This window comes from Triticum aestivum, chromosome 4A (genome assembly GCF_018294505.1).
Source record: "Triticum aestivum cultivar Chinese Spring chromosome 4A, IWGSC CS RefSeq v2.1, whole genome shotgun sequence".
Taxonomy (NCBI): domain Eukaryota; kingdom Viridiplantae; phylum Streptophyta; class Magnoliopsida; order Poales; family Poaceae; genus Triticum; species Triticum aestivum.
This window is the reverse complement of record NC_057803.1, coordinates 626,784,608-626,812,179: the sequence shown is the minus strand read 5'-3', so window position 1 is coordinate 626,812,179 and position 27,572 is coordinate 626,784,608. Positions and strand designations below refer to the sequence as shown.

The 27,572-nt window shown below is 46.5% G+C and overlaps 2 protein-coding genes across 2 annotated transcripts; both read left to right on the top strand.

Annotated features, from left to right (window-relative positions):
* Positions 1 to 142: 142 nt before the first annotated feature.
* LOC123082733 (uncharacterized) lies at positions 143 to 3,858 on the top strand. The gene is made up of 3 exons (XM_044504998.1): positions 143 to 1,532; positions 2,751 to 2,850; positions 3,490 to 3,858. The coding sequence occupies exon 1, from the start codon at positions 444 to 446 to the stop codon at positions 1,008 to 1,010; it is 567 nt and encodes a 188-aa protein (XP_044360933.1). The 5' UTR covers positions 143 to 443; the 3' UTR covers positions 1,011 to 1,532; positions 2,751 to 2,850; positions 3,490 to 3,858.
* Positions 3,859 to 11,523: 7,665 nt separating this feature from the next.
* LOC123082732 (uncharacterized) lies at positions 11,524 to 20,471 on the top strand. Its single transcript, XM_044504997.1, has 3 exons — positions 11,524 to 12,874; positions 19,358 to 19,457; positions 20,080 to 20,471. Exons 1-2 carry the CDS (start codon positions 11,792 to 11,794, stop codon positions 19,358 to 19,360), a joined length of 1,086 nt encoding a protein of 361 aa, XP_044360932.1. The 5' UTR covers positions 11,524 to 11,791; the 3' UTR covers positions 19,361 to 19,457; positions 20,080 to 20,471.
* Positions 20,472 to 27,572: the final 7,101 nt, after the last annotated feature.

The following is a 27,572-nucleotide window of genomic DNA, read 5'->3' as shown; positions in this document are numbered from 1 at the left end:
GGGAAACGCTTGTGCTTGGCCGACCGGCTGATCTTCACCCGGTCACGCGCGAGCCACGTGATCGAGGCGCATCATACATCTCGCGCACCTCCCTGCCCCCACCTTATCTTGTTTCTTCCTCTACCTTCTTCCTGTACCTTCTTCCTCCAGATCCCCTTCTCTCTTTCTCTCTCAACCGCATCCACGCACGGTGGTGGCCACGCTCCTCGCCTTCCTCCTCCAGATCCCGCCGCCGGCTAGCTCCTATCCCGCGTAGGTCCCTACCTCCAACCTCAGCGCCCACGCACACTTCTTCCGCTGCCCCTGGCCGCAGATTCCTTTTGCCCCGGCGAGCCGAAGTTGGAAGTCACCTAGTACTCGCCCTAACTTAAAGCAGAGCCCAGTTATTTTGTTCGTTCTCTCAAAGCCCAAAGCCTACACACACCCACTTTCCCCCGAACCCCATGGAGACACAGACAAGCTCGCCAGCGGCCGCCGCCGCGCCGCTTCCCCCGGACGATCTCCTTCGGGAGATATTCCTGCGCCTCCCGCCGGAGCCGATCCACCTCTTCCGCGCCTCCTTCGTCTGCAAGCACTGGCGCGGCCTCGTCCATGACGCCCGCTTCCTCCGCCGCTTCCATGATTTCCACGGCGGCACACCTCCCGTGCTCGGCTTCTTCAACCAGAAAGGGCCTCCCTTCTTCGTCCCCGCCTCTGGCAGCTTCGCGCTCTCCACCGCCACGATGTCCCCAGATGACTGGTGGGCCCTCGACTGCCGCCACGGCCGCGCCCTCATTGAGAGTTGCCGCACTAGGATGCTACTTGTCTGGGACCTCGTGACCGGCGACAAGCAGTACCTACCGCTCCCCGCGCAGGACTATGCTCAGTACAATGGCGTGGTTCTGTGCGCGGCCGGCCACGCCGACCACCGCGACTGCCATTTGTGCCCGTTTCTCGTGGTGTTCGTGTTCAGTGACGACAGGGATTTCATCACCTCCGCATGCGTCTTCTCGTCCGTGACCGGTGCCTAGGGTGAGATCACTTCGATTGTTATACCAGATGCATTAATTCTGCCAAAGCCGACGGCTCTGGTTGGAAACACGATCTACTTCCTGTTGGATAACAATAACATCATGGAGTTCCTTTTGGATAAGCATAGCTTGGATTTAGTTGAGGAGGTGCCATATACCTACGATCAGACTATCATCATGCCGACAAAGGATGGATGCCTCGGTTTAGCTGGAGTGGAACGATTCAATTTCAATCTTAATCTGTGGTCAAAGGTGGCGAGCATTGACGGGGTGGTGACATGGACACATCTAAGGGTCATTGAACTCGAAAAAATTCTTGCGCCTGAAGCGGTGTCAGCGTGTATGGTTGGAGGTATTGGAGTCCATGCAGTTGGTTGTGCGGTAGATGCGGATGTGATCTTCATCGATGTGTATCCTAGCATCTATATGATCCATCTCAAGTCCATGAAGATCGAGGAGGTGTCGCGAAGAAACGAATCGGCAGACAATATGGTTTTCCTTACACAAGTTTCTACACTCCAGGTACCGCCAATATTTACAGTGTTGCAGAGTTCACTTTAATCTTTCAACTATATCCACCTTCAAGATGCTTTACAATATATGAGTCAGCCGTAGTTCATTTACAAATGATAAGTTTTCATGGAGCTTCTTTTGAAAGAATTGCTAACTAAATGATGAGCAATTAATACTCTGGATCCTCCTGCTGCTGCTCGTTCTAGTAGGATTTGCACCAAGTTACTAACAAGTCATTCACGCAACTACGCGAGAGCGAAAAATAACCCTTTCACAACTAGAAGATGTATAGGAGGAATTCCTGGCATTGTTACTTGCATGTGTTTCATATATTTGCTCTTCATCGAGAGTTCCAGAGTCACATCCCGCAATTTGCTTATAGCATAATTCATAATCAATTATTTGATGTTCAGTTGGGCTACACATCTAAATCTAAACAGTGATCATTGTGTTTACTGCTAGAGTTTGGGCTTGTACATTTAGTCAAGTGGCACCATTAAAAAGTAATTTGCTTACCAGCAAGCATACACTTGAGGAACAATATAGTTGTATCCTGGCACCGGTTTATAATTGTTCTTCCATCTTGTTCTGTTGTGGTATATTTGATAATATAATCTCACTGAATCACGAGAGTTGACAAATTAAGGAACCAAAGTGACCAATAGTCAGCATTTTGTTTGTGTTGCATAATAGAACAATAACCAATTGGCGAGTCAATGCTGAACTCTTTTCTCTTTCAGTTTAAGCAACTGGACTCTAATGTCTGGATTCTGGATATTGCCTTGTCAATTGCTCGAGCTTCAATCTATGTTGGAATTTAGGGTGGTTACTTAGTTTCTTATTTCTTTGGTCTGCATTCTTTGTTCTGAACTGTAGAAAAATATGCGTTCATTCTGGTATTCTTTCGCTTTCATGTGCATACAAAACATAGATATAAATTACGAATGGGCCCACACCAAAACAAAATCTAAAATGCTTCTTGGTTAAGTAAATCACTGAATACCGTTATCCTTTGCTTTGAGGTAGATTAGATGTCTTGACGAATATTTAATTCTTGATTTCTTGCAGTACATGTCATTTCTTAATTGTTCTTTGACTAGTAGCAAAAGCTAGTATTTTCTGCAAGTGAGATATATAATAAGTGTTTCATTTATGTTTCACCACCTCTTATCAGTAATTTTTTGGTCCATGTTTTTCAATTGTTATTGACTTATATTCTTCTCATAGGAATTACCATTGGTGGTGCAAATGATCAAGTTGAACTGCTGAACAACAGTTGAGATGATTGTGCTGTTACATCTGCTGATACGCTTTGTTGGTTCAAGAGGTGATATGACATCCTCTGTTACTCTATTGTTTTGTTTGCAAGCACTGGATCAATATTCTCTGCAGTGGTGAAAAAAAATCTAGTGGTATGCACAGTACAGCTGGAACCTTGAATAATGTGACTATATCGCCTACTTTGACCTTATTCGCTTTTTCTCTTGGAGCTGGGAAACACTCCTCGATCTGCACAGTTCGTAGTTCATTATGCTGATGTCCTACCACAATGCAGTTTATCATATGAGACAATTTTATATTATTTCTTTGATATCCTTTTGTTGTATAGTCGCATCAGTCACGAGCTAGAGTCTTTGCATTTTATAGAGAACACAATGGCAGGAAGGTTTCAGCTCAATCTTCAGATATGGACTCATGCTCTCATTGTCACTAATCATCACCTTGAGCCAAAAGTATTTCAGTATTACTAGAAATCAAATGTTACCCATGACTGGTAATCTTGCTAGTACAGTGTACTACTTGTTCTCCCTCTGCTGAGATGTGCAAAGAGACGAGAGAACAAGTTTAACGGTTAGAAACTGTTTTGCTAGTGCAGTTTGAACAGATATCGTTTTCTCTGTATTTTTGCCCCTCGTGATTCTGAGTAGCCAAAATCGGCTCCGCTGATGAGATTGCTGCTGTGCAGGTTTCCGTCGAGCGGTGAATGTGGCTGTAAACGAACTGCTACTCCTTGAGAAGTGTGTCGCTCACTTGCAAAACATGAGGAGTTAATAGCATGATGTTGACCAACTGCAACGGTGGTTGGTAAAACATAGATCATCCTATGAAATATTGATGATGACAAGAGCCTGTTCGAGTTTGATTGGCCTCTGGTTGTCCATTTGTGGCTTTAATAATGCTCTGTAGCACATTCGTGCTGAACCAATATTTTATGTTTTTCTTCAGAGATTCCTATGGCTTTGTGATCTCTATGATCGCCCGCTAAAAATTGTCACAGTTTGTTCTTTTCTTTTTTGGTGTACCGTCGCAATGCTGTGTAATGCACAAAATTGAACTCTGCTAGTGTGATGGCATGGCAATATGGCAGGTGCTATACGCCTATACCTGGGAAGTATATATGCAGTTTCTCCTTCAAATTTGAATTCTAGCTTCAGGTAGTATACATGCTTTTCGCTGTCAAAGTGTGCAGAAGGCGAAAATCGTGACGGAAGCAACGCAACGCGCTCGGGCCGTCGCGTTGTACCACAGGTAGCCCTTTTGTTTATATATATGAACTCGGGCTTTTAGCCGGACGTTCAGCGTTTGGGTTCATGTCTTAAGACTAAGGTGCCGGCGTTTTAGCTTCAGAAATACATCCCACACCTGTTTGGACCATGAGTAAACGAAAGCTTCATGATTTTTCCTGGTCTTCTATCTTGAGCTTTTGATTCATCATCAGGAGCTACTAGTAATACAACTACAGAGTTAAAAAAAAAGGACGAAGTAATCTCTGATGATTCTATTCATATGCAGCGCACGGTATAAATACAAGTACAGCATGTGTCTGACAACAGTCACATCACAACGGCATGTCCTACATGCATACACAGATGCAAGGTGGAGACGTTGTCGCAGTAGACGAGTGTAGCACGGTTTGATGGGTGCGCGCGCTCGTGAAGTAGTTACTCGTTCGAGATCGGCGTCTGGAGTGAGATCACTTTCTATTCAAGTACCATATTCATTACTTGAGTTGAACCTAGAACTGGGCGTTCGATTCCACCGAACCGACAGGGTCGGTGCTTCGGTGTTCACAAAATTTCGATTTTGAGAAAAACCTGACCGATCGGTCAACAGTAAATCAGCTAACCGGTGCTTCGGTCCACCGAAAGCTCGGTTCGGTGACCGGTTGTGACCGAACAACACCGATCTACAACCTAGAAAATGACATACGAAGCCAGAAATCGTGTGCGCTCCACAGAATCGCTGCTCACAATAGATCAAAGTTACTCCACAGAATCGTGTGGATGGGAAGCAGTGAAGGTTGCGCAAAAGAAGGAAGAGTGAGGAAAAGGCGTCGGCTGCCGGACCCCGCCGCTGGCTGCTGGGGTAGGAGAGTAGGGGCGACTTGGGCTATGGGGGGAATAGCCCTGGAAGGAGAGGGAGGAGGCCACCCTGGTTGCGTGCTACTGGACAATCACCGCTGGCTGCTAGGTTGGGGAGCACTGGCGGCTAGGGTTGGGAATTTGGGATTAGGACTGGGTGTTCGGTTCCACCGAACCGATCGGGTAGGTGCTTCGGTGTTTACAAAATTTCGGTTTTGACAAAAAGCTGACTGATCGGTCAAAGGAAAATCAGCTAACCGGTGCTTCGGTCCACCAAAAGCTCGGTTCGGTGACCGGTTGTGACCGAACAACACCGATCTACAACCTAGAAAATGACATACGAAGCCAGAAATCGTGTGCGCTCCACAGAATCGCAGCTCACAATAGATCAAAGTTACTCCACAGAATCGTGTGGATGGGAAGCAGTGAAGGTTGCGCAAAAGAAGGAAGAGTGAGGAGAAGGCGTCGGCTGCCGGACCCCGCCGCTGGCTGCTGGGGTAGGAGAGTAGGGGCGACTTGGGCTATGGAGGAAATAGCCCTGGAAGGAGAGGGAGGAGGCCACCCTGGTTGCATGCTACTGGACAATCACCGCTGGCTGCTAGGTTGGGGAGCACTGGCGGCTAGGGTTGGGAATTTGGGATTAGGACTGGGTGTTCGGTTCCACCGAACCGATCGGGTAGGTGCTTCGGTGTTTACAAAATTTCGGTTTTGACAAAAAGCTGACTGATCGGTCAAAGGAAAATCAGCTAACCGGTGCTTCGGTCCACCAAAAGCTCGGTTCGGTGACCGGTTGTGACCGAACAACACCGATCTACAACCTAGAAAATGACATACGAAGCCAGAAATCGTGTGCGCTCCACAGAATCGCTGCTCACAATAGATCAAAGTTACTTCACAGAATCGTGTGGATGGGAAGCAGTGAAGGTTGCGCAAAAGAAGGAAGAGTGAGGAGAAGGCGTCGGCTGCCGGACCCCGCCGCTGGCTGCTGGGGTAGGAGAGTAGGGGCGACTTGGGCTATGGGGGAAATAGCCCTGGAAGGAGAGGGAGGAGGCCACCCTGGTTGCGTGCTACTGGACAATCACCGCTGGCTGCTAGGTTGGGGAGCACTGGCGGCTAGGGTTGGGAATTTGGGATTAGGACTGGGTGTTCGGTTCCACCGAACCGATCGGGTAGGTGCTTCGGTGTTTACAAAATTTCGGTTTTGACAAAAAGCTGACTGATCGGTCAAAGGAAAATTAGCTAACCGGTGCTTCGGTCCACCAAAAGCTCGGTTCGGTGACCGGTTGTGACCGAACAACACCGATCTACAACCTAGAAAATGACATACGAAGCCAGAAATCGTGTGCGCTCCACAGAATCGCTGCTCACAATAGATCAAAGTTACTCCACAGAATCGTGTGGATGGGAAGCAGTGAAGGTTGCGCAAAAGAAGGAAGAGTGAGGAGAAGGCGTCGGCTGCCGGACCCCGCCGCTGGCTGCTGGGGTAGGAGAGTAGGGGCGACTTGGGCTATGGGGGAAATAGCCCTGGAAGGAGAGGGAGGAGGCCACCCTGGTTGCATGCTACTGGACAATCACCGCTGGCTGCTAGGTTGGGGAGCACTGGCGGCTAGGGTTGGGAATTTGGGATTAGGACTGGGTGTTCGGTTCCACCGAACCGATCGGGTAGGTGCTTCGGTGTTTACAAAATTTCGGTTTTGACAAAAAGCTGACTGATCGGTCAAAGGAAAATCAGCTAACCGGTGCTTCGGTCCACCAAAAGCTCGGTTCGGTGACCGGTTGTGACCGAACAACACCGATCTACAACCTAGAAAATGACATACGAAGCCAGAAATCGTGTGCGCTCCACAGAATCGCTGCTCACAATAGATCAAAGTTACTCCACAGAATCGTGTGGATGGGAAGCAGTGAAGGTTGCGCAAAAGAAGGAAGAGTGAGGAGAAGGCGTCGGCTGCCGGACCCTGCCGCTGGCTGCTGGGGTAGGAGAGTAGGGGCGACTTGGGCTATGGGGGAAATAGCCCTGGAAGGAGAGGGAGGAGGCCACCCTGGTTGCGTGCTACTGGACAATCACCGCTGGCTGCTAGGTTGGGGAGCACTGGCGGCTAGGGTTGGGAATTTGGGATTAGGACTGGGTGTTCGGTTCCACCGAACCGATCGGGTAGGTGCTTCGGTGTTTACAAAATTTCGGTTTTGACAAAAAGCTGACTGATCGGTCAAAGGAAAATCAGCTAACCGGTGCTTCGGTCCACCAAAAGCTCGGTTCGGTGACCGGTTGTGACCGAACAACACCGATCTACAACCTAGAAAATGACATACGAAGCCAGAAATCGTGTGCGCTCCACAGAATCGCTGCTCACAATAGATCAAAGTTACTCCACAGAATCGTGTGGATGGGAAGCAGTGAAGGTTGCGCAAAAGAAGGAAGAGTGAGGAGAAGGCGTCGGCTGCCGGACCCCGCCGCTGGCTGCTGGGGTAGGAGAGTAGGGGCGACTTGGGCTATGGGGGAAATAGCCCTGGAAGGAGAGGGAGGAGGCCACCCTGGTTGCGTGCTACTGGACAATCACCGCTGGCTGCTAGGTTGGGGAGCACTGGCGGCTAGGGTTGGGAATTTGGGATTAGGACTGGATGTTCGGTTCCACCGAACCGATCGGGTAGGTGCTTTGGTGTTTACAAAATTTCGGTTTTGACAAAAAGGTGACTGATCGGTCAATGGAAAATCAGCTAACCGGTGCTTCGGTCCACCAAAAGCTCGGTTCGGTGATCGGTTGTGACCGAACAACACCGATCTACAACCTAGAAAATGACATGCGAAGCCAGAAATCGTGTGCGCTCCACAGAATCACTGCTCACAATAGATCAAAGTTACTCCACAGAATCGTGTGGATGGGAAGCAGTGAAGGTTGCGCAAAAGAAGGAAGAGCGAGGAGAAGGCGTCGGCTGCCGGACCCCGCCGCCGGCTGCTAGGGTCTGTGTTTTGAATTTCGGCCGAAAAAACGGATTTCGGCCGAATTTCGGCCATCTCGGCCAGGGGCGAAAAATACCTTCCGCCAAAAAAAATGGATTTTGGTCAAAATTTAGTGAAATTTAAACCAAATTTGCGTCAAAATTTGATCAAATTTTGGCTGGAATTTTTAAAAATGGCCGAAATTCGGCCATCTCGGCCTGAGGCGAAATTTTTTACAAACCAAAAGTCAAAACCTTGGCTAGGGTAGGAGAGTAGGGGCGACATGGGCTATGGGGGAAATAGCCCTGTAGGGAGAAGGAGGAGGCCACCCTGGTTGCGAGCTGCTGGACAATCACCGCTGGCTGCTAGGTTGGGGAGCACTGGCGGCTAGGGCTGGGAACTTGGGATAGGACGTGGATAGTGGGGCTCGTGCGAGACTGGAGAAAGGATCCGGAAACTTGAGGGCCTTGATAGTTAATGTAATGGGCCATCATTTTCTACGCCCATGTTCGGTTGTATTCGGTCGCTTCGGGTAGCCAATGCCTGAGACCGAATTGCCCGAAGTTAATTCGGGTTTCTAGCGCTGAGAACCGGAGTTGTGACCGATCTTATCGGGTTCGGTCTATTCTGCTTCGGTCTTGGTTCTTTCGGTTCGGTAGTTCGGTCAATGGTTAATATGCCCACCCCTAATGCTAGGTAGCGCGTCTTGTGCTGAACCGGTCTGTTAGGTTTTCTTTAAGAGATTTATAGTTAATCTGCTGATCCTGTAGTGTGGTGCCTGGCCTGTGCCCTTGCTTTCATGATATGACGTGCGTACGTGAGGGCATGTCTGTTACACTAAGTTCTGCAATGCACTAATGTGATGCTCTGGCTGATATTCTATCCGCAGAAGGACAACTCTTCAGATATTTTTGAGGGTTCAGACTTGTAAACCACTTGATGACTTGTAAACCTGTGAGAACAATAAGTTTTCACAATAGCCGCATTTCAGTAGATTGAATTTTCGCAGTTGGGTCAGTCGATTTTGGTCGAAGGGAAAAATAGCCAGAGGGGGGAGGAAGAAACTCGCCGGAGGGGAGGAAGAAGCTCGTTGGGCAGGCTACTCCGGTATCTATCTTAGGGATCAAGGTGGGGCGGTGGTGTGGGTATTCGCCGGAGAAAAAACTCGGTGCGGCGGGCCTAGATGGATGGCCGGGGCGATGGTAGACCAGAGGTGGGGGTGGTTCCTGGGAGGGCGGGGCGGTGAGGTGGCGCGGGAGCGCCGCCGGCCGCGGGCGGCGGGGGCCGACGGTCCGGCCGGTGGTCCGTGGTGGTGGCTGGGGAAAGATGGGGTGAGGAAGAAGAGAATGAGGTGGAAGATGATGCCTGGACGTTGGATCTTGATCTAACGGTTGGGATGAAATCGACTGACCACTTCAAAGTTTCAGTTGACTGATGAGCCATTCCCATAAGTTTCAGTATGGTTGGCATTGTTGCTGTAGACAGAATACACACTGCTGCTTCTTCCATTACTGATACTGCATAGGTGGAACTCAATGTTCAGCTGCCACATTACTTGCAAATACTTGAGAGCAAAATGAGTATTTATGATTCATGTGCATAGTGAGAGACGGCACCTGCGGTCCATGTCTGCGTGGTTTGTGACATCCCTGAAGTTGCTGTTCACGCAGCCACGTACGGCGGCGGGGCTGGTCCAGGGAGGACGACGATCGTAAGGTTCGACTCTGGAATTCCTAATGCGTTGATGTGATGCCATGACATTATGGAACTTGATATATCTTCCATTCCAGGCTAAATGGTGACGCAACTTCTCCAGCTCCTTTGATTGTCTTTTATACGTTTCAGTCGGATTTAGAGTATGGGTCATCTTCAAGGTGCTGGCTGGCATTGTTACAGTAGTTCAGTGGCTGAACCGGACCTACCACTGACTGGCAATTTCGTTTTGGAAAAGCATTTCCATCTACTACTGGATAGCTATGTCAGTAGAGAAACATCAATGGGTTAAGTGAGGATATCTTTCCCGCCAATCCTGTGCGCCAATCCGCATAGTCGTAAATGAGCTTGAGCAGTGAAAAAGAAGTTTTCTAAATGTGAAAAATAATCAGGAAAAAATAGACATGTAAAATGTTTAGGTAGCATGCATGGGCTTGCATTTTTTTATACAAAAAAAAGATCATTATTGCGACCATGTATCTAAAGTTTTAATGTTTGAAAATTTAGGGAAGTATTGAGTTTTCTTATCGATGGAGAAAACCTATGAATACCCATATAAATGATTCAAGAAAATACATGTGTAATTTTTACATTTTTGGAAGTTTTTAAATTTTATTTTTAGTTTAAATTTGTCCCGGGAACCAATCCACTCTGCTATCTCTAGTGACATGGTAATTCTTGCATTTTTTTTATTAAGAAGAGCACCATCACGACCTATGTAGAAGTCAAGTTTTAATGTTTGAAAATTTAGGGAAGTATTTAGTTTTTTTTGGAGAAACAAATCTATGAATACCCATATAAATGATTCAACAAAATACATTTGTAATTTTTTATGAAGTTTTTAATATTTATTTTGAAGTTAAAGTTTGTCCGGAGAACCTTTCCTCTTTGCTTGGTCTAGTCACATGTTAATTCTTCCATTTTGTTTTCATTACACAAAGCACCATTGCAACCTATATATGTAGAACTCAAGTTTTAATGGCTAAGATTTTAGAAAGTATTCTGTTTGCTTTTTAGGGAGATTTTTATACGAATATGTAGTGTCCATAAATGATTGAAACGATTACATCTGTAAACTTTTACATTTAGTATTTATAAGTTATTTTAGTATTTACTTGAAGTTACTATTTTCCTTGAGAACCTTTCCTCCACTCTGGTGACATGGTAGTTTCTTAATGCATTCCAATTACAGTAAGAATGTGCACTAGCGTTGGAGTAAAAATGCAAGCGGTGAGGCTATTTCTGTGAAGTGGAAGATCAAAGCATTCTCTCCAACAATCGCAAGGTTAAAGAGGAGCCTGAAATATCAGACGGTCCACATTGAATGTTGTATATGTAATTGCCGTTTTCTTATGCTGACCTTAATTATGATATATGAGTCGAGTTTTTTCTTGCACTTAGCCATGAGTGTCTGGAAGGTATATGGGTTTGTATAGTGTGTAGTTTTTATGCAATGTGATTGAGCCTGAGGTCCTAGGAGAGTATGATTAACCAGTTGTTAGCCTCAAGGTTTTACATTTTGCAAGCTATATGTCATATTAGTAAATTTATATTTAAAAATAGTTTTTTATTATACATATTGTGTTATATAATTCATATTTTGTTTATCTTCCTACCTATGTTGAGAGAGGATTAATGAAGGATGCTGAGGAAAGGATGACACCACTCACATCTGCCGCCAACTTTAGAGTCGATTTCATATTAAATCAATGACCAATGGGAGGATGCTTTGAGATTGGTCAATGTGTTCTCAATGTGATGGTGTTTTGGAAGTGTTTTTAGGTTTTCTTTTTGACGAAGGGTGGAAGGGGGTCTAACTTAAGGGAAACGCTTGTGCCTGGCCAACCGGCTGATCTTCACCCGGTCATGCGCGAGCCACGTGATCGAGGCGCATCATACATCTCGCGCACCTCCCTGCCCCCACCTTATCTTGTTTCTTCCTCTACCTTCTTCCTCCAGATCCCCTTCTCTCTTTCTCTCTCAACCGCATCTAGGCACGGTGGTGGCCATGCTCCTCGCCTTCCTCCTCCAGATCCCGCCGCCGGCTAGCTCCTATCCCGCGTAGGTCCCTATCTCCAACCTCAGCGCCCATGCGCACTTCTTCCGCTGCCCCTGGCCGCAGATTCCTTCCGCCCCGGCGAGCCGGAGTTGGAAGTCACATAGTACTCGCCCTAACTTAAACCAGGGCCCAGTTATTTTGTTCGTTCTCTCAAAGCCCAAAGCCGACACACACCCACTTTCCCCCGAACCCCATGGAGGCACGGACAAGCTCGCCGGCGGCCTTCGCCGCGCCGCTTCCCCCCGGACGATCTCCTCCGGGAGATATTCCCGCGCCTCCCGCCGGAGCCGATCCACCTCTTTCGCGCCTCTTTCGTCTGCAAGCACTGGCGCGGCCTCGTCCACGACGCCCGCTTCCTCCACCGCTTCCACGATTTGCACGGCGGCACGCCTCCCGTGCTCGGCTTCTTCAACCAGAAAGGGCCCTCATCCCCACCTTCGGCAACTTCGCGCTCTCCACCGCCACAATGTCCCCAGATGACTGGTGGGCCCTCGACTGCCGCCACGGCCGCGCCCTCGTTGAGAGCTGCCGCACTGGGACGCTGCTTGTTTGGGACCTCGTGACCGGCGACAAGCAGTACCTGCCGCTCCCCGCGCATGACTGTTCTGGGTACAATGGCGCGGTTCTGTGTGCGGCTGGCCACACCGACCACCGCGACTGCCATTTGTGCCCGTTTCTCGTGGCGTTCGTGTTCAGTGACGACAGAGATTTCATCACCTCCGCATGCGTCTTCTTGTCCGAGACCGATGCCTGGGGTGAGATCACTTCGATTGTTATACCAGATACATTAGTTCTGCCAAAGCCGACAGCTCAGATTGGAAACACAATCTACTTCCTGTTGGATAACAATAGCATCATTGAGTTCGTTTTGGATAAGCATAGCTTGGATTTAGTTGAGGAGGTGCCATATACCTACGATCAGACTATCATCATGCCGACAAAGGATGGATGCCTCGGTTTAGCTGGAGGGGAACGATTCAATTTCAATCTTAATCTGTGGTCAGAGGTGGCGAGCATTGACGGGGTGGTGACATGGACACATCTAAGGGTCATTGAACTCGAAAAAATTCTTGCGCCTGAAGCGGTGTCAGCGCGTATGGTTGGAGGTATTGGAGCCCATGCAGTTGGTTGTGCGGTAGATGCGGATGTGATCTTCATCGATGTGTATCCTAGCATCTATATGATCCATCTCAAGTCCATGAAGATCGAGGAGGTGTCGCGAAGAAACGAATCGGCAGACAATATGTTTTTCCTTACACAAGTTTCTACACTCCAGGTACCGCCAATATTTACAGTGTTGCAGAGTTCACTTTAATCTTTCAACTATATCCACCTTCAAGATGCTTTACAATATATGAGTCAGCCGTAGTTCATTTACAAATGATAAGTTTTCATGGAGCTTCTTTTGAAAGAACTACTAACTAAATGATGAGCAATTAACACTCTGGATCCTCCTGCTGCTGCTCGTTCTAGTAGGATTTGCACCAAGTTACTAACAAGTCATTCACGCAACTACGCGAGAGCGAAAAATAACCCTTTCACAACTAGAAGATGTATAGGAGGAAGTCCTGGCATTGTTACTTGCATGTGTTTCACATATTTGCTCTTCATCCAGAGTTCCAGACTCACATCCTGCAATTTGCTTATAGCATAATTCATAATCAATTATTTGATGTTCAGTTGGGCTACACATCATAATCAATTATTTGATGTTAAGTTTGTTAAACATATAAGGTTCAGGTTCAGCGCATATAGTGCAACGTTGTAACGTGGTAGATCTCTTGGAGATATTCTGGTAGTTTGTTGGCCTAGATAACTAGCTTAACCGCGGCTAACTATCTCTCTCTTTCTTCTTCTCCAAGATGTATTCGATCTCCTGTATGCGCTACATGGATCTGCGCCCCTGCCTATAAACACGAACCACGTCCCCTCGTATCGAGGCAAGACGTTTATCGCATCTTTACATGGTAACCAGAGCCTCCTTCTTCCACAACATCTAGCATCCATTAAACCCTAGCTCCAACCATGTCGTCTTCCGCCGTCACTCCTGTATCCACCATCCATGGTCAGGTAACAGAGAAGCTCACCAGGACGAACTATGTCCTCTGGCGTGCTCAGATCACGCCCCAGCTCATCGACGCTGGCCTGTTTGGCTACGTCGACGGATCCATCAAGGAACCGGAGAAGTTCCTCGTCACCAAGGATAAAGATGGCAAGGAGGTAGCCGTCCCGGACCCTCTACACCAAGTCTGGGTAATGGAAGATCAGAAGGTACTTGGCCATCTGTTGATCAATCTCTCTCGAGAAGTTCTTATCCAGGTGACTTCGATCCGCAAGGCACATGAGCTCTGGACTGCTGTGGCGAGCATGTTCTCGTCCCAGTCCCGATCTCGCATCAACAACATCAGGATCGCCCTCTCCAACGCGCAGAAGGGCACGCAAATGGTGGGCGCCTACTTCGCCCACATCCGCTCCCTCGCCGACGAACTGGCGGCCGCTGGCAAGCCGCTGGATAACGATGAAGTCATCTCCAACATCCTGGCAGGGCTGGATATGGAGTACTAGCCGCTGGTGTCGTCACTCGACGCCCGCAAAGAACCGGTCACGATCGATGATCTGTTCGCTCAAGTAAGCAACTTCGACCAGTGCATTGCTATGTTTCATGGTGCTGGCAACAACGTCGGGTTCAAGAGCTCTGCTAACGCCGCCGTTCGTGGTGGTCGTGGTGGCTCACGCAACTATCGTGGCCCTCCGCGCAACAAGGGAAAGAACAGCGGCGGCGGCAGCGGCAACTCCAACAACAACGCCTCTCGTGGGCGGCCCTCCTACACCAACAACAAGGGTCGTCACAACAACTCCAGGAGCCGCCCCGACGCTGTCAAGTGTCAAATATGCGGCAAGATCAGTCACTCAGCAAGGGATTGCTGGTACCGGTTTGAGGAGGATGAAGGAGAATCCTCGCAAGATGAGAAGGTCGCTGGTGCTGCAGAAGCCTCATACGGGGTTGATACAAACTGGTATGTTGATAGTGGCGCTACAAATCACATCACCGGTGAACTTGAAAAGGTGACTATGCGGGAGAAGTACCGCGGCCAAGACCAGATACATACAGCAAGTGGGTCAGGTATGAGGATTAAACATGTTGGTCATTCAGTTTTCCAAACCCCTCACCGAAAGATTCATCTAAGAAAAATTCTTCATGTCCCTAGTGCATCTAAAAATCTACCCTCCGTTCATCGTATTGCCATTGGCAATCATGTCTTTCTCGAGTTTCACCCCTTTTTCTTTTTGATCAAGGATCAGGCAACGAGGAAGGTGCTCTACCGAGGTAGATGTGTTCACAGGCTTTACCCATTGATTCCGGAGTTTAGAAGAATAAATAAGCAAGCTTATGGTGTCACCAAAATCTCCTCGACAAGGTGGCATGATAGACTAGGGCATGCATCCTTTTCTTTAGTTGAACGATTGCTTAGGAAGAATAAGCTCCCATATGTTGGAGAGCGTGATGTTGAAACAATTTGTGATTCTTGTCAAAAGGCTAAAAGCCATCAATTACCTTATCCAATTTCCACGAGTATTTCTACCAAACCGTTGCAACTTATCTTTTCTGATGTTTGGGGTCTTGCTCCAAGTTCTGTTGGTAGGCATACTTACTATGTTAGCTTCATTGATGACTATAACAAGTATTCTTGGATCTATTTACTTAAAAAAAGATCCGAGGTTTTTCAAGTGTTTCAAAACTTCCAAGCTCACGTTGAACGAAAGTTTAATAGCAAAATCATTGCCGTTCTATCCGATTGGGGAGGGGAATACGAAAAATTAAACTTGTTTTTCCAAACTCTTGGCATCTCTCACCAAGTTTCTTGTCCTCATGCTCATCAGCAGAATGGATCTGTCGAAAGAAAACATAGGCACATTGTTGAGGTTGGTCTAGCTCTCTTGGCCGGCGCATCCATGCCCCTCAAATTTTGGGACGAGGCTTTTCTTGCCGCTGTTCACATCATCAACATGCTTCCTAGTCGTGTCATTAATCATGAAACTCCGGTAGAAAGGCTCCTTCACATCAAACCCGATTATACATCACTTCGTGTCTTTGGGTGTGAATGTTGGCCAAACCTTAGACCCTACAACAATCGTAAACTTATGTTTTGCTCGAAACAATGTGTCTTCTTGGGATATAGCCCTCAACATAAAGGAGTTAAGTGCATTGATGTCTCCACTGGACGAGTCTATATCTCTAGAGATGTCATGTTTGACGAGACAAAATTTCCCTTTGCTGATCTACATCCAAACGCCGGTGCTCTTCTTCGCCAAGAAATTCTCCTTTTGCCATCACATCTAGTAGGTGCCCCTGGGGAAGATAACTGTAATGATCACATGCCAACTAATCCTCATAACAGTTTGCTTAAGCTATGTGATGATGCAGGACAAAACAGTGAAGCCAATGGTGGTCATGGTGAAGAAAATGATGAAGAAACGGCTCCAAACGAGCCATATTTCATGTGCAGGCCCTTGGGGAACATATCTTCCTCGGGATCCAGGCCGCACCAGTCCTGCAGGCGATCTCCTTCGGGATTGACGTCCTCTGCACCTACGCCTGACAACGACACGCCCGACAGCGCTCGGGTCGCCTGCCCTGACTCGGCAGCGCGCCACACCTCCGACCAATCAGCGGGCGCTGATGGCCCGCGCCAATCTCCGGGCCTCATGCGGCAGCTGACGAGCCGCTTCCCCGATCCGCCCACGTGCTACGCGCGGCGCCCGCGTCAGCCGACCGGCTCGGGATCCCGTGCGGTGGACCACCCGATCCACCCGACAGACGCTGGATCTCGCATGGATCCCGGTGACGCTCCTAGTGGGGGGCGAATCTCCTGCTGCGGGCGGATCTTCTGTGGCAGATGGCGCCCCGTCATCACACGCTGAAGCCGCAGAAAATCCTGCCTCCTCGTCAGACCGCAGAGTATCTGCCTCGGGATCACCGGGGGATGCTGCTGTGGATTTTTCTACTGCAGACCCCGGATCTTCTGTGCAGCAAACTGTTGCTGCTTCACCATCCATGCCACACACACGTCTACAAAAAGGGGTATTGCAACCTATCAATTATAAAAAGGTACTTAAGTTTGGCTTAGCCTGCTCTACAGGTGAACCACAAACGCTTGATGAGGCATTAGGTGACACAAAGTGGAAGCAAGCTATCGAAGAAGAGTACAGAGCACTCCAGAAAAATAAGACATGGCACCTAGTTCCTCCACGGCAAGGTAAAAATCTCATTAATTGCAAGTGGGTATTCAGAATAAAAAGGAAGTCTGATGGAACTATTGATCGGTATAAGGCTAGACTTGTTGCCAAACGATTTAAGGAATGGTATGGCATAGACTATGAGGACACCTTTAGTCCCGTTGTAAAAGCTGCCACCATTCGTCTTGTTTTGTCTATTGCTGTTTCCAGGGGATGGAGTCTCAGACAGCTAGATGTTCAGAACACGTTCCTTCATGGTGTTCTGAAAGAGGAAGTGTATACGAAGCAACCTCCTGGGTTTGAGAACAAAAACACACCTTTCCATGTTTGCAAGTTGGATAAAGCTTTGTATGGCCTTAAACAAGCTCCTAGGGCATGGTACTCCCGTCTCAGTAAAAAATTACAAGCACTTGGTTTTGTTCCTTCCAAGTCTGACACATCACCGTTCATTTACAATAAGTGCAACACATCTATCTTTGTGCTCATCTATGTTGACGATATTATTGTTACAAGCTCATCAGATGAAGCAGTGACAGGACTGTTGAAAGATCTTAGTGTTGAATTTGCACTGAAGGATCTAGGAGACTTGCATTTTTTCCTAGGTATTGAGGTAAGGAAACAAGGAAGTGAACTTCACCTATCTCAGGAAAAATATGCTACTGATCTTGTAAGAAGAGCTGGGCTACAGGGATGCAAGTCATCACCAACACCAATGTCAAGTTCTGAAAAGATTTCTCTTACATAGGGAGAACTCCTGAATCAGGAAGATAGCACCAAGTACAGAAGCTTAGTTGGTGCACTCCAGTACTTGACACTTACAAGACCAGATATTTCTTTTGCTGTGAACAAAGTTTGTCAGTTTCTTCATGCTCCCACTACAGTTCATTGGATTGCTGCAAAACGGATAGTAAGATATGTCAAAGACACTGTTAATGTTGGTCTTACTTTCTCTATGTCTACTTCAACTCTTGTCAGTGCATTCTCTGATTCTGACTGGGCAGGAGATATTGATGATAGGCGCTCTACTGGTGGTTTTGCAGTATTCTTTGGACCTAACCTAATATCTTGGTGTGCAAAGAAACAGGCTACAGTCTCAAGATCAAGTACAGAAGCAGAATACAAGGCTTTGGCTAATGCAACAACAGAAATTATCTGGGTTCAATCCATGCTCAGAGAACTTGGAATAAAACATACTCAAGCTCCATATCTTTGGTGTGACAATCTTGGTGCCACCTATTTGTCTGCAAATCCTGTGTTTCATGCAAGAACAAAACATATTGAGATTGACTTCCACTTCGTTCGAGAAAGGGTTGCTAGCAGGAAGCTTGAGATCCGGTTTGTGCATTCTAGAGATCAAGTTGCAGATGGCTTCACCAACGCATTGCCTACAAGGAGTTTTGAAGAATTCAAACGTAATCTCAACTTAACAAAGTTATGATTATGGGAGGGTGTTAAACATATAAGGTTCAGGTTCAACGCATATAGTGCAACGTTGTAACGTGGTAGATCTCTTGGAGATATTCTGGTAGTTTGTTGGCCTAGATAACTAGCTTAACCGCGGCTAACTCTATCTCTCTCTTTCTTCTTCACCGAGATGTATTCTATCTTCTGTATGCGCTACAGGGATCTGCGCCCCTGCCTATAGACACGAACCACGTCCCCTTGTACCGAGGCAAGACGTTTATCGCATCTTTACAAAGTTGGGCTACACATCTAAATCTAAACAGTGATCATTGTGTTTATTGCTAGAGTTTGGGCTTGTACATTTAGTCAAGTGGCACCATTAAAAAGTAATTTGCTTACCAGTAAGCATACACTTGAGGAACAATATAGTTGTATCCTGGCACCGGTTTATAATTGTTCTTCCATCTTGTTCTGTTGTGGTATATTGGATAATATAATCTCACTGAATCACAAGAGTTGATAAATTAAGGAACCAAAGTGACCAATAGTCTACATTTTGTTCGTGTTGCATAATAGAACAATAACCAATTAGCGAGTCAATGCTGAACTCTTTTCTCTTTCAGTTTAAGCAACTGGACTGTAATGTCTGGACTCTGGATATTGCCTTGTCAATTGCTCGAGCTTCAAGCTATGTTGGAATTTAGGGTGGTTACTTACTTTCTTATTTCTCTGGTCTGCATTCTTTGTTCTGAACTGCAGAAAATATGTGTTCATTCTGGTATTCTTTCGCTTTCATGTGCATACAAAACATAGATATAAATTATGAATGGGCCCACACCAAAATAAATTCTAAAATGCTTCTTGGTTAAGTAAATCACTGAATACCGTTATCCTTTGTTTAATTTGAGGTAGATTAGATGTCTTGATGAATATTTAATTCTTGATTTCTTGCTGTACATGTCATTTCTTAATTGTTCTTTGACTACTTGTAGCAAAAGCTAGTATTTTCTGGAAGGTGAGATATATAATAAGTGTTTCATTTATGTTTCACCACCTCTTATCAGTTATTTTCTTGTCCATGTTTTTCAATAGTTATTGACTTATATTCTTCTCGTAGTAATTACCATTGGTGGTGCAAATGATCAAGTTGAACTGCTGAACAACAGTTGAGATGATTGTGCTGTTACATCTTCTGGTACGCTTTGTTGGTTGAAGAGGTGATACGACATCCTCTGTTACTATTATCTATTGTTTCGTTTGCAAGCACTGGATCAATATTCTCTTTAGTGGTAAAAAAAATCCAGTGCTATGCACAATACAGCTGGAACCTTGAATAATGTGCATTATCGCCTACTTTAACCTTGTTCGCTTTTTCTCTTGGAGCTGGGAAACACTCCTCGATCTGCACAGTTTATAGTTCATTATGCTGACATGCTACCACAATGCAGTTTATCATATCAACAATTTTATATCATTTCTTTGATATCCTTTTGTCGTATAGTTGCATCAGTCTTCAGTCATGAGCTGGAGTCTTTGCATTTTAGAGAACACAATGACTGGAAGGTTTCAGTTCAATCTTCAGATATGAACTCATGCTCTCATTGTCACTAATCATCACCTTGAGCCAAAAGTATTTCGGTATTACTAGAAATCTTGCTAGTACAGTCTACTACTTGTTCTCTCTCTGTTGAGATGTGCAAAGAGACGAGAGAACAAGCTTAACTGGTGGAAACTGTTTTGCTAGTGCAGTTTGAACAGATATCGTTTTCTCTATATATTTGCCCCTTGTGATTGTGAGTAGCCAAAGTCGGTTCCGCTGATGAGATTGCTGCTGTGCAGGTTTCGGTCGGGCGGCAAATGTAGCTGTAAATGAAGTACTACTCCTTGAGAAATGTGTCGCTCGCTTGCAGAACGTGAGGAATTAATCGCATGATGTTGACCAACTGCAACGGTGGTTGGTAAAATATGTAGATCATCCTATGAAATATTGTTGATGACAAGAGCCTGTTCGGGTTTGATTGGCCTCTGGTTGTCCATTTGTGGCTTTAATAATGCTCTGTAGCACATTCGTGCTGAACCAATATGTTAGGTTTTTCTTTAGAGATTCCTATGGCTTTGTGAGCTCTATGACTCCCCGCTAAAAATTGTCACAGTTTGTTCTTTCCTTTTTTGGGGTACCATCGCAATGTTGTGTAATGCACAAAGTTGAACTCTGCTAGTGTGATGGCATGGAAATATCCTGCAAATTTGAATTCTAGCTTCAGATGAGTATACATGCTTTTCTTTGGCAAATTGTCCAGAACGTGGAAATCGTGACCGAAGCAACGCAACTTGCTCGGGCCGTCGCGCTGTACCACAGCCCTTTTGTTTATATATGAACTCCGGCTTTTAGCCGGACGTTCAGCGTTTGGGTTCATGTCTAAGACTAAGGTGCCGGCATTTCAGCTTCAGAAATACATATGCAGAGCACGGTATAAATACAAGTACAGCGTGTGTCTGACAACAGTCACATCACAACGGCATGTCCTACATACACACAGATGCACGGTGGAGACGTTGTTGGAGTAGACGAGTGTAGCACGGTTTGGTGGGCGCCCGAGCTCGTGAAGTACTCGCCTCCACGACAGCGTGTGCGGCCATGCGATACTCCTTCTCGTGACCGGAGACAAGCGCCACCTGCCATTCCCCCCGGCCTATGAGGCTGACCGGGCAGTGGAACTAATGGCACGATTCTCCGTGGGATCAACTATGGCTATTGCCAGCTTCGCCCTTTCCTCATTGCGTTCGTATTCAGTAACCAGTTAAATTTCATCACGTCCGCCTGCGTGTACTCGTCCCAGCCGGCGTCTAGAATGAGAGCAGACTATCATCACGAAAATAGAAGATGGACTTCTTGGTTTCTCCTGACTTACGAATTCAAGCACTATTTGTGGTCAAGGGTAGCTAGCACTGATGGGTGTTAGAAATAGTTTAAACCTGCTATTGTAATCTCATCTGTATCTATCTCTACTTCCTCTTTCTCTTCGTATTCTTCCTAGTCTCCTGTACGACAGTTGTATCCTAGCGATCGACTGCTTCTTGTACCTCACGGCATATTATGCCCAGATCAATAAATACCCACGCGGCTCTCCTCCCGGAGAGTAGGAACGCTTCAATCTTACATGGTATACAGAGCCTATTCTCTTCCCGTCTAGCTACCAGAAGCCAATCCCCATCGCCATGTCTTCCAGCTTGGCACCGGTCGTCCTCAACCTCGGACCTCGACTAGCCGAAAAGCTTTGCAAGGGGAACTACCTCTTGTGGAAGGCCCAGGTCATGCCCGGCCTGCGAGGAGCGCAAGTCACGGGGCTTCTGGATGGAACCGACGCGGCGCCCCCGACCACGGTGGAGCAGCGGAAGTCGGACAAGACCATGGAAGTGGTACCCAATCCACTTTATGCGCCATGGCTATCAACGGACCAACAGGTACTCAACTACCTGATGAACTCCCTCTCCAAAGAAGTCCTCGCGCAGTTCGTTGGTAAGGAAAATACCTATGATTTGTGGACCGGCATCACCACCCTGTTTGCATCGCAGTCCCAATCCCCGCATCACCAACTTGAGGATCGCCATCACCACGACAAAGAAGGGCAGCATGTCTAGCACGGCGTACATCTCCAAGATGAAGAGTCTCGGGGATGAACTCGCGGCGGCAGGATGCCCGGTCTCCGATCCCGAGATGGTGGACTACGTGCTCGCCAGATTGAATCGCGACTATGATCCGGTGGTGGCGGCCATTGGTGTTGTCAAGACCTCCATCAACGCTGACGAGCTCTTTGCTCAGATCGCCGCCTTCGACCAGCGCATGGAGATGCTGGGCATTGGAGAAGAAGGAGGCTTCAACACTTCAGCGAACCTGGCGTACAGAGGCGGCGACCAGTACAGGTCCAGGGCGCGCGCACGTGGGACCAGGGGGCGCGGTCGAGGGAGGCGCTCTCCCTCTGCTCCAAGTAGTAGCAACAGGGGCGCTCGAGGTGGCCGTCCCCAACAACAGAATCAACAACGTCAACAGCACCGGGATTATTCCGAGTGCCAGATCTGTCTCAAGCATCATCGAGGAGGCGCTCGTGCATGCTGGGATCGTTATGAGGAGGACGAGGAGTACGAGGAGAAGGAGGCAAACGTTGTCACCGACTCCTATCACATCGACACAAATTGGTATGCGGATACTGGTGCTACCAACCACATCACGTGGGAGCTCGATAAGCTGACCATCAGTAACAAGTACCGTGGACATGACCAAGTGCACACTGCAAGTGGTTCTGGTATGGACATTACTCATGTTGTTAGTTCAATTGTCAAAACCCCCTTAAAAACTTTCAATCTAAACAGAATTCTATATGTGCCCGAAACATCAAAAAATCTTCTTTCTGTTCATAGATTTACCCTTGATAATCGTGTTCTCATTGAATTCTATCCTTACTTCTTTTTGGTTAAGGACTTGGACACGAGGAGGGTTCTTCTTAGAGGCAAGTGCGTGGGAGGTCTCTACCCAATCATATCGTCGTCATCATCATCAAATAAACATGCTTTAGTTGCTGTCAAGCCTTCTTCATCAAAGTGGCACAGTAGATTAGGTCATCCTTCATCAGTTATTATTAAGCTCGTTCTTAGTAAGAATAAAATTCCCCACTCTCATGAGTCTAGCGTTGAGTCAGTTTGTGATCCATGTCAACAAGCTAAAAGTCATTAGTTGCCATACCCTATTTCTGTCAGCAGTTCCACTGCATCCTTACAACTTGTATTTTCAGATGTTTGGGGGCCAGCTCCTACCTCTGTTGGTAGACATTCCTATTATGTAAGCTTCATTGATAATTATAGCAAATTTATTGGGATCTATCTTCTTAAGAAACGATCTGAAGTGTTTCAAGTTTTCAAGAATTTTCAGAATCTTGTTGAACGAAAACTAAACACTAAGATCATTGCCATGCAAACCGACTGGGGAGGTGAATATAAGAAGCTTAATCTCTTTTTTCAGCAACTTGGTATCTCTCATCATGTTTCGTGTCCCCATGCACATCAACAGAATGGTTCTGTCGAGAGAAACCATCGTCATGTTGTTGAGGTAGGGTTAGCCCTGCTAGCAAATGCATCCATGGCATTGAAGTTTTGGGATGAAGCTTTTTTGACTGCCACATATCTCATAAATTTGCTTCCTAGCAAAGTCATCAAATTCGAAACTCCCATCACACGTCTTTTTGGTACTACTCCTGATTATAAATCTCTCCGTGTGTTTGGTTGTGCTTGCTGGCCCAACCTTCGTCCATACAATACACGAAAACTTGCGTTTCGTTCCAAGAAGTGTGTATTCCTTGGATATAGTTCCATTCATAAAGGTGTTAAATGCTTAGATGTTTCCACCGGCAGGGTGTATATTTCTCGAGATGTTGTGTTGGATGAATCCATATATCCTTTTGAGTCTCTTCATCCCAACGCCGGAGCACTTCTTAGGAAAGAAATTCTCCTCCTTCCGTCCAGTCTCCAAAACCTTGATCAAGGGGGCGATGATTGTACTAACCCAACTGATGATCCTACTAGTACTTATCATGTGCAGGGTCATGCAGCAAACAGTGCAACAAACGGTGTGGAAAATGATCAAATTTTTGAAGAAAATGGTGCTATATTTCATGTGGCGGATGAAGACGCAGCCGGCGCAGAAGACGAGGAAGATCTGGCGTCACCTGGAACTCCTGTGCTCCAGGATTTCTTGGATCGCGTGCGCATCAGATCTTCCCACGATCGCGTGCCTGGCAGAGGCATTCCATGCCATCCATCAGCCACCACGTCACCGCATGCCACCCCGTGTCCCACATGCGGGCCTGTGACCGTGACCGAGCCGCCAGAAAGTGCGTCGCCAGGCGCGTCTGGTGCGGGATCTGAGCTGCATGCCCATTTGCGGGGGCCCTTCACGGGATCTTCTGCGGATATTGGAGCGGGTGCAGCCTCTCCTTCCGCCACACAGCAGACCACATGATCTGTTGCGCAAAGCAGCTCCAGATTCTCTTCAGGATCCTTTGCGGCTGATTCATCTACACCACCTCCTGTACAGCAACCAGTTTCACGTGTTATGACTCGACTACAAAAAGGTATAAAAAACCCAAAGATTAGAACTGATGGCACTATACGATATGGCATGTTGTGTGTTGCAGGAGAACCAACAAAATTAGAGGATGCACTGAAAGATTTAAAGTGGAAAAATGCATTGGATGAAGAATACATGGCACTGATGAGAAACAAGACATGACATCTTGTACCGGAGCCAAGAGGTAAAAATATTATTGACTGTAAGTGGGTCTACAGAATCAAAAAGAAGTCAGATGGCTCAATTGACAGGTACAAAGCACGGTTAGTTGCAAAAGGCTTCAAACAACGTTATGGTTTAGATTAGGAATATACTTCCAGTCCTGTTGTTAAAGCTGCAACCATTAGGCTTGTACTATCTATTGCTGTGTCTAGGGGATGGAGCTTGAGACCACTAGATGTTCAGAATGCGTTTTTACACGGTGTTCTGGAAGAGGAGGTTTACATGAGACAACCACCTAGGTATGCAGGAAAGAAGGCACCTCATTATGTGTGTAAACTTGATAAGGCACTTTATGGTTTGAAACAAGCACCAAGAGCATCGTACTCAAGGTTAAGCTCTCAATTAAGGCGCCTTGGTTTTACTGCATCTAAAGCCGACACATAGCTCTTTATTTATAACAAGGCAAACACAATTATTTTTGTGCTGATATATGTTGATGATATTATAGTTGCAAGCTCTTCACAAAGTGCTACTAATGCTCTCTTGCATGATTTGAGTTCAGAATTTGCTTTGAAAGATCTTGGTGATCTACACTTCTTCCTAGGCATTGAAGTAAAAAGGATTCAAGATGGCATAGTACTTAATCAAGAGAAATATGCTACTGAACTATTGGTACGTATGGGGATGAAGGACTGTAAGCCTTCTCCCACACCATTGTCTTCTTCGGAAAAACTTTCAGCCTTTGATGGAGAGTCACTTAAGGAAGAAGAAAGCACAAAGTATAGAAGTGACGTGGGAGCCTTGCAGTACTTAACGTTGACAAGACCAAATATATCCTTTGATGTCGACAAGGTTTGTCAGTATCTTCATGCACCTACCACTATACATTGGACAGCTGTTAAAAGAATTATACGATATATAAAACACACTGTGAGCTTGGGCCTTCAGTTCAGACGTTCTAGTTCCACCCTTGTTAGTGCTTTCTATGATGCTGACTGGGCAGGATGTAGTGATGACAGAAAGTCAACTGGAGGATTTGCAGTATTCTTTGCCTCTAATCTTATTTCTTGGAGTGCTAGAAAACAAGCTACAGTGTCAAGGTCGAGTACTGAGGCTGAATATAAGTCATTGGCAAATGCTACTGCTGAGATCATTTGGTTGGAGTCATTGCTTAGTGAACTGGGAATCAAGCAACATCGTGTCTCATGTTTATGGTGTGATAATTTGGGAGCAACCTATCTCTCTGCAAACCCAGTCTTTCATGGCAGAACCAAACATATTGAAATAGACTTTCACTATGTGCGAGAAAGAGTTGCAGAGAAGAAGTTGGACACACGGTTTATTCCTTCCAAAGATCAGGTAGCAGATGGGTTCACTAAAGCTCTTCCAAGCAGACCATTTGAAGAATTCAAGAGAAATCTTAATGTATGATAGTTGAGATTAAGGGAGGGTGTTAGAAATAGTTTAAACCTGCTATTGTAATCTCATATGTATCTATCTCTACTTCCTCTTTCTCTTCGTATTCTTCCTGGTCTCCTGTACGACAGTTGTATCCTAGCGATCGACTGCTTCTTGTACCTCACGGCATATTACGCCCAGATCAATAAATACCCGCGCGGCTCTCCTCCCGGAGAGTAGGAACGCTTCAATCCTACAATGGGGTGGTAGCATGACTATTGGAAATATGAGAAATTTACCAAATAACTTTGCTAACAGAAATACTAGATAAAGCATGACTAATATAGCAGAGATAAAGCAAGTCATGCAATCTAACAGAGAGAAGGTAAATAGCATCTGCATATATGAACTTGAACTAAACACATCTAGAACAGACACTAGATAAAGTTGAAAATATGAAGTAGAACCTAACATATGTAGGGCAGAAACTAGAGCAAAGAACTGTGGTAGGACATCTAACAGAAAGAGCAAGAACACGTACGGGACAGCAGCAACAACACTGGACTTGGGGTCGACATCCTCTCTAGCCATGTTGTTGATGAGGTTGTCGACGTCGGAGTCCATGATGAAGCCAGTAGTCGCGCGGAGCGCTTCCAAAAAACCTGATCACCCTTCTCCCGTACAAGACTCAAAAGATGCGGTTCCGGAGGCCTACTGTCCCGACCTGCGATGCACTCCCATTTATAGGCACAGGAGAGGGACGCGAACAGGCTGCGACGGGAGGTGAAGCAACGGAGGGAGACGAAGCGAACAGGCAGCGGCCGAAGAGGCGCGCCGTTCGAATTCAGTGTCCACTACAGAAAACGTTTCAGCTCCCGCGTGACCTTCCGTATACCCGTTGTGCGTGACAAAAATTTAGACATCGGCTCATTCCCGCAACCCGCGGCGCGTCGTGATGAGGCGTGGCGTGTCGTGGCGAGGCGGGCGGCGGAGGAGGAGCGCGCGTGGATGTCCCTCTTATTCTCATCCTCATACATGTGGAGAAAGAGCCTCCCTTATTGATTTGACCAGCAATGTAAAAAGAGATGAAGTAACTAATTCAAATATTTTGACAGTCGGTCAAATTACAATGCGAGTACCATCGCCAAAACCACAAGTTGAGGAAGTCAATCCTAATTTTCGTACTCCGAGTTGGACGCTGGTCGGTGCTATTCCAATTCAACTAGCGTAGCTGATTCGGTCTTGTTTTGGTAAGAAAAAGAGTCCCGATTTGGTTTTGTGATCCTAGTGATCAGCGTGGCCGTATATTTAATTAGTGGAATCCTTAATTAGTTTGTTTCTTTCAACTAGGAGATAAAGTACTAGTAGATTTCCTTGCTTGAGTTAAAGAGTCATAGTCGGTTTTGGTTCGATGCCTGCGCGCATGCTTATAAATAAAGGCTTCGACCATGTAACGAGGGCAGATTAGTTTTCACATGAGTTGAATAAAAAGTCAGAAAACATTCCATGTCGAGGGATACCAAATATTGTGTTTGTTTTTGCTGATCCAGCTTGGATTTTGTCGTTGCTACACGTGGAGTTGATTCAGTCTGCTCGACGTCAGTTTTTGATCTGACGGTCTCGCATTTTTGCTTGGCTGGAATTTCTTGTG

Excerpts from the sequence above, each read along its gene's own strand:
- LOC123082733 (XM_044504998.1), top strand. The coding sequence starts at position 444 with ATGGAGACACAGACAAGCTCGCCAGCGGCCGCCGCCGCGCCGCTTCCC.
- LOC123082732 (XM_044504997.1), top strand. The coding sequence starts at position 11,792 with ATGGAGGCACGGACAAGCTCGCCGGCGGCCTTCGCCGCGCCGCTTCCC.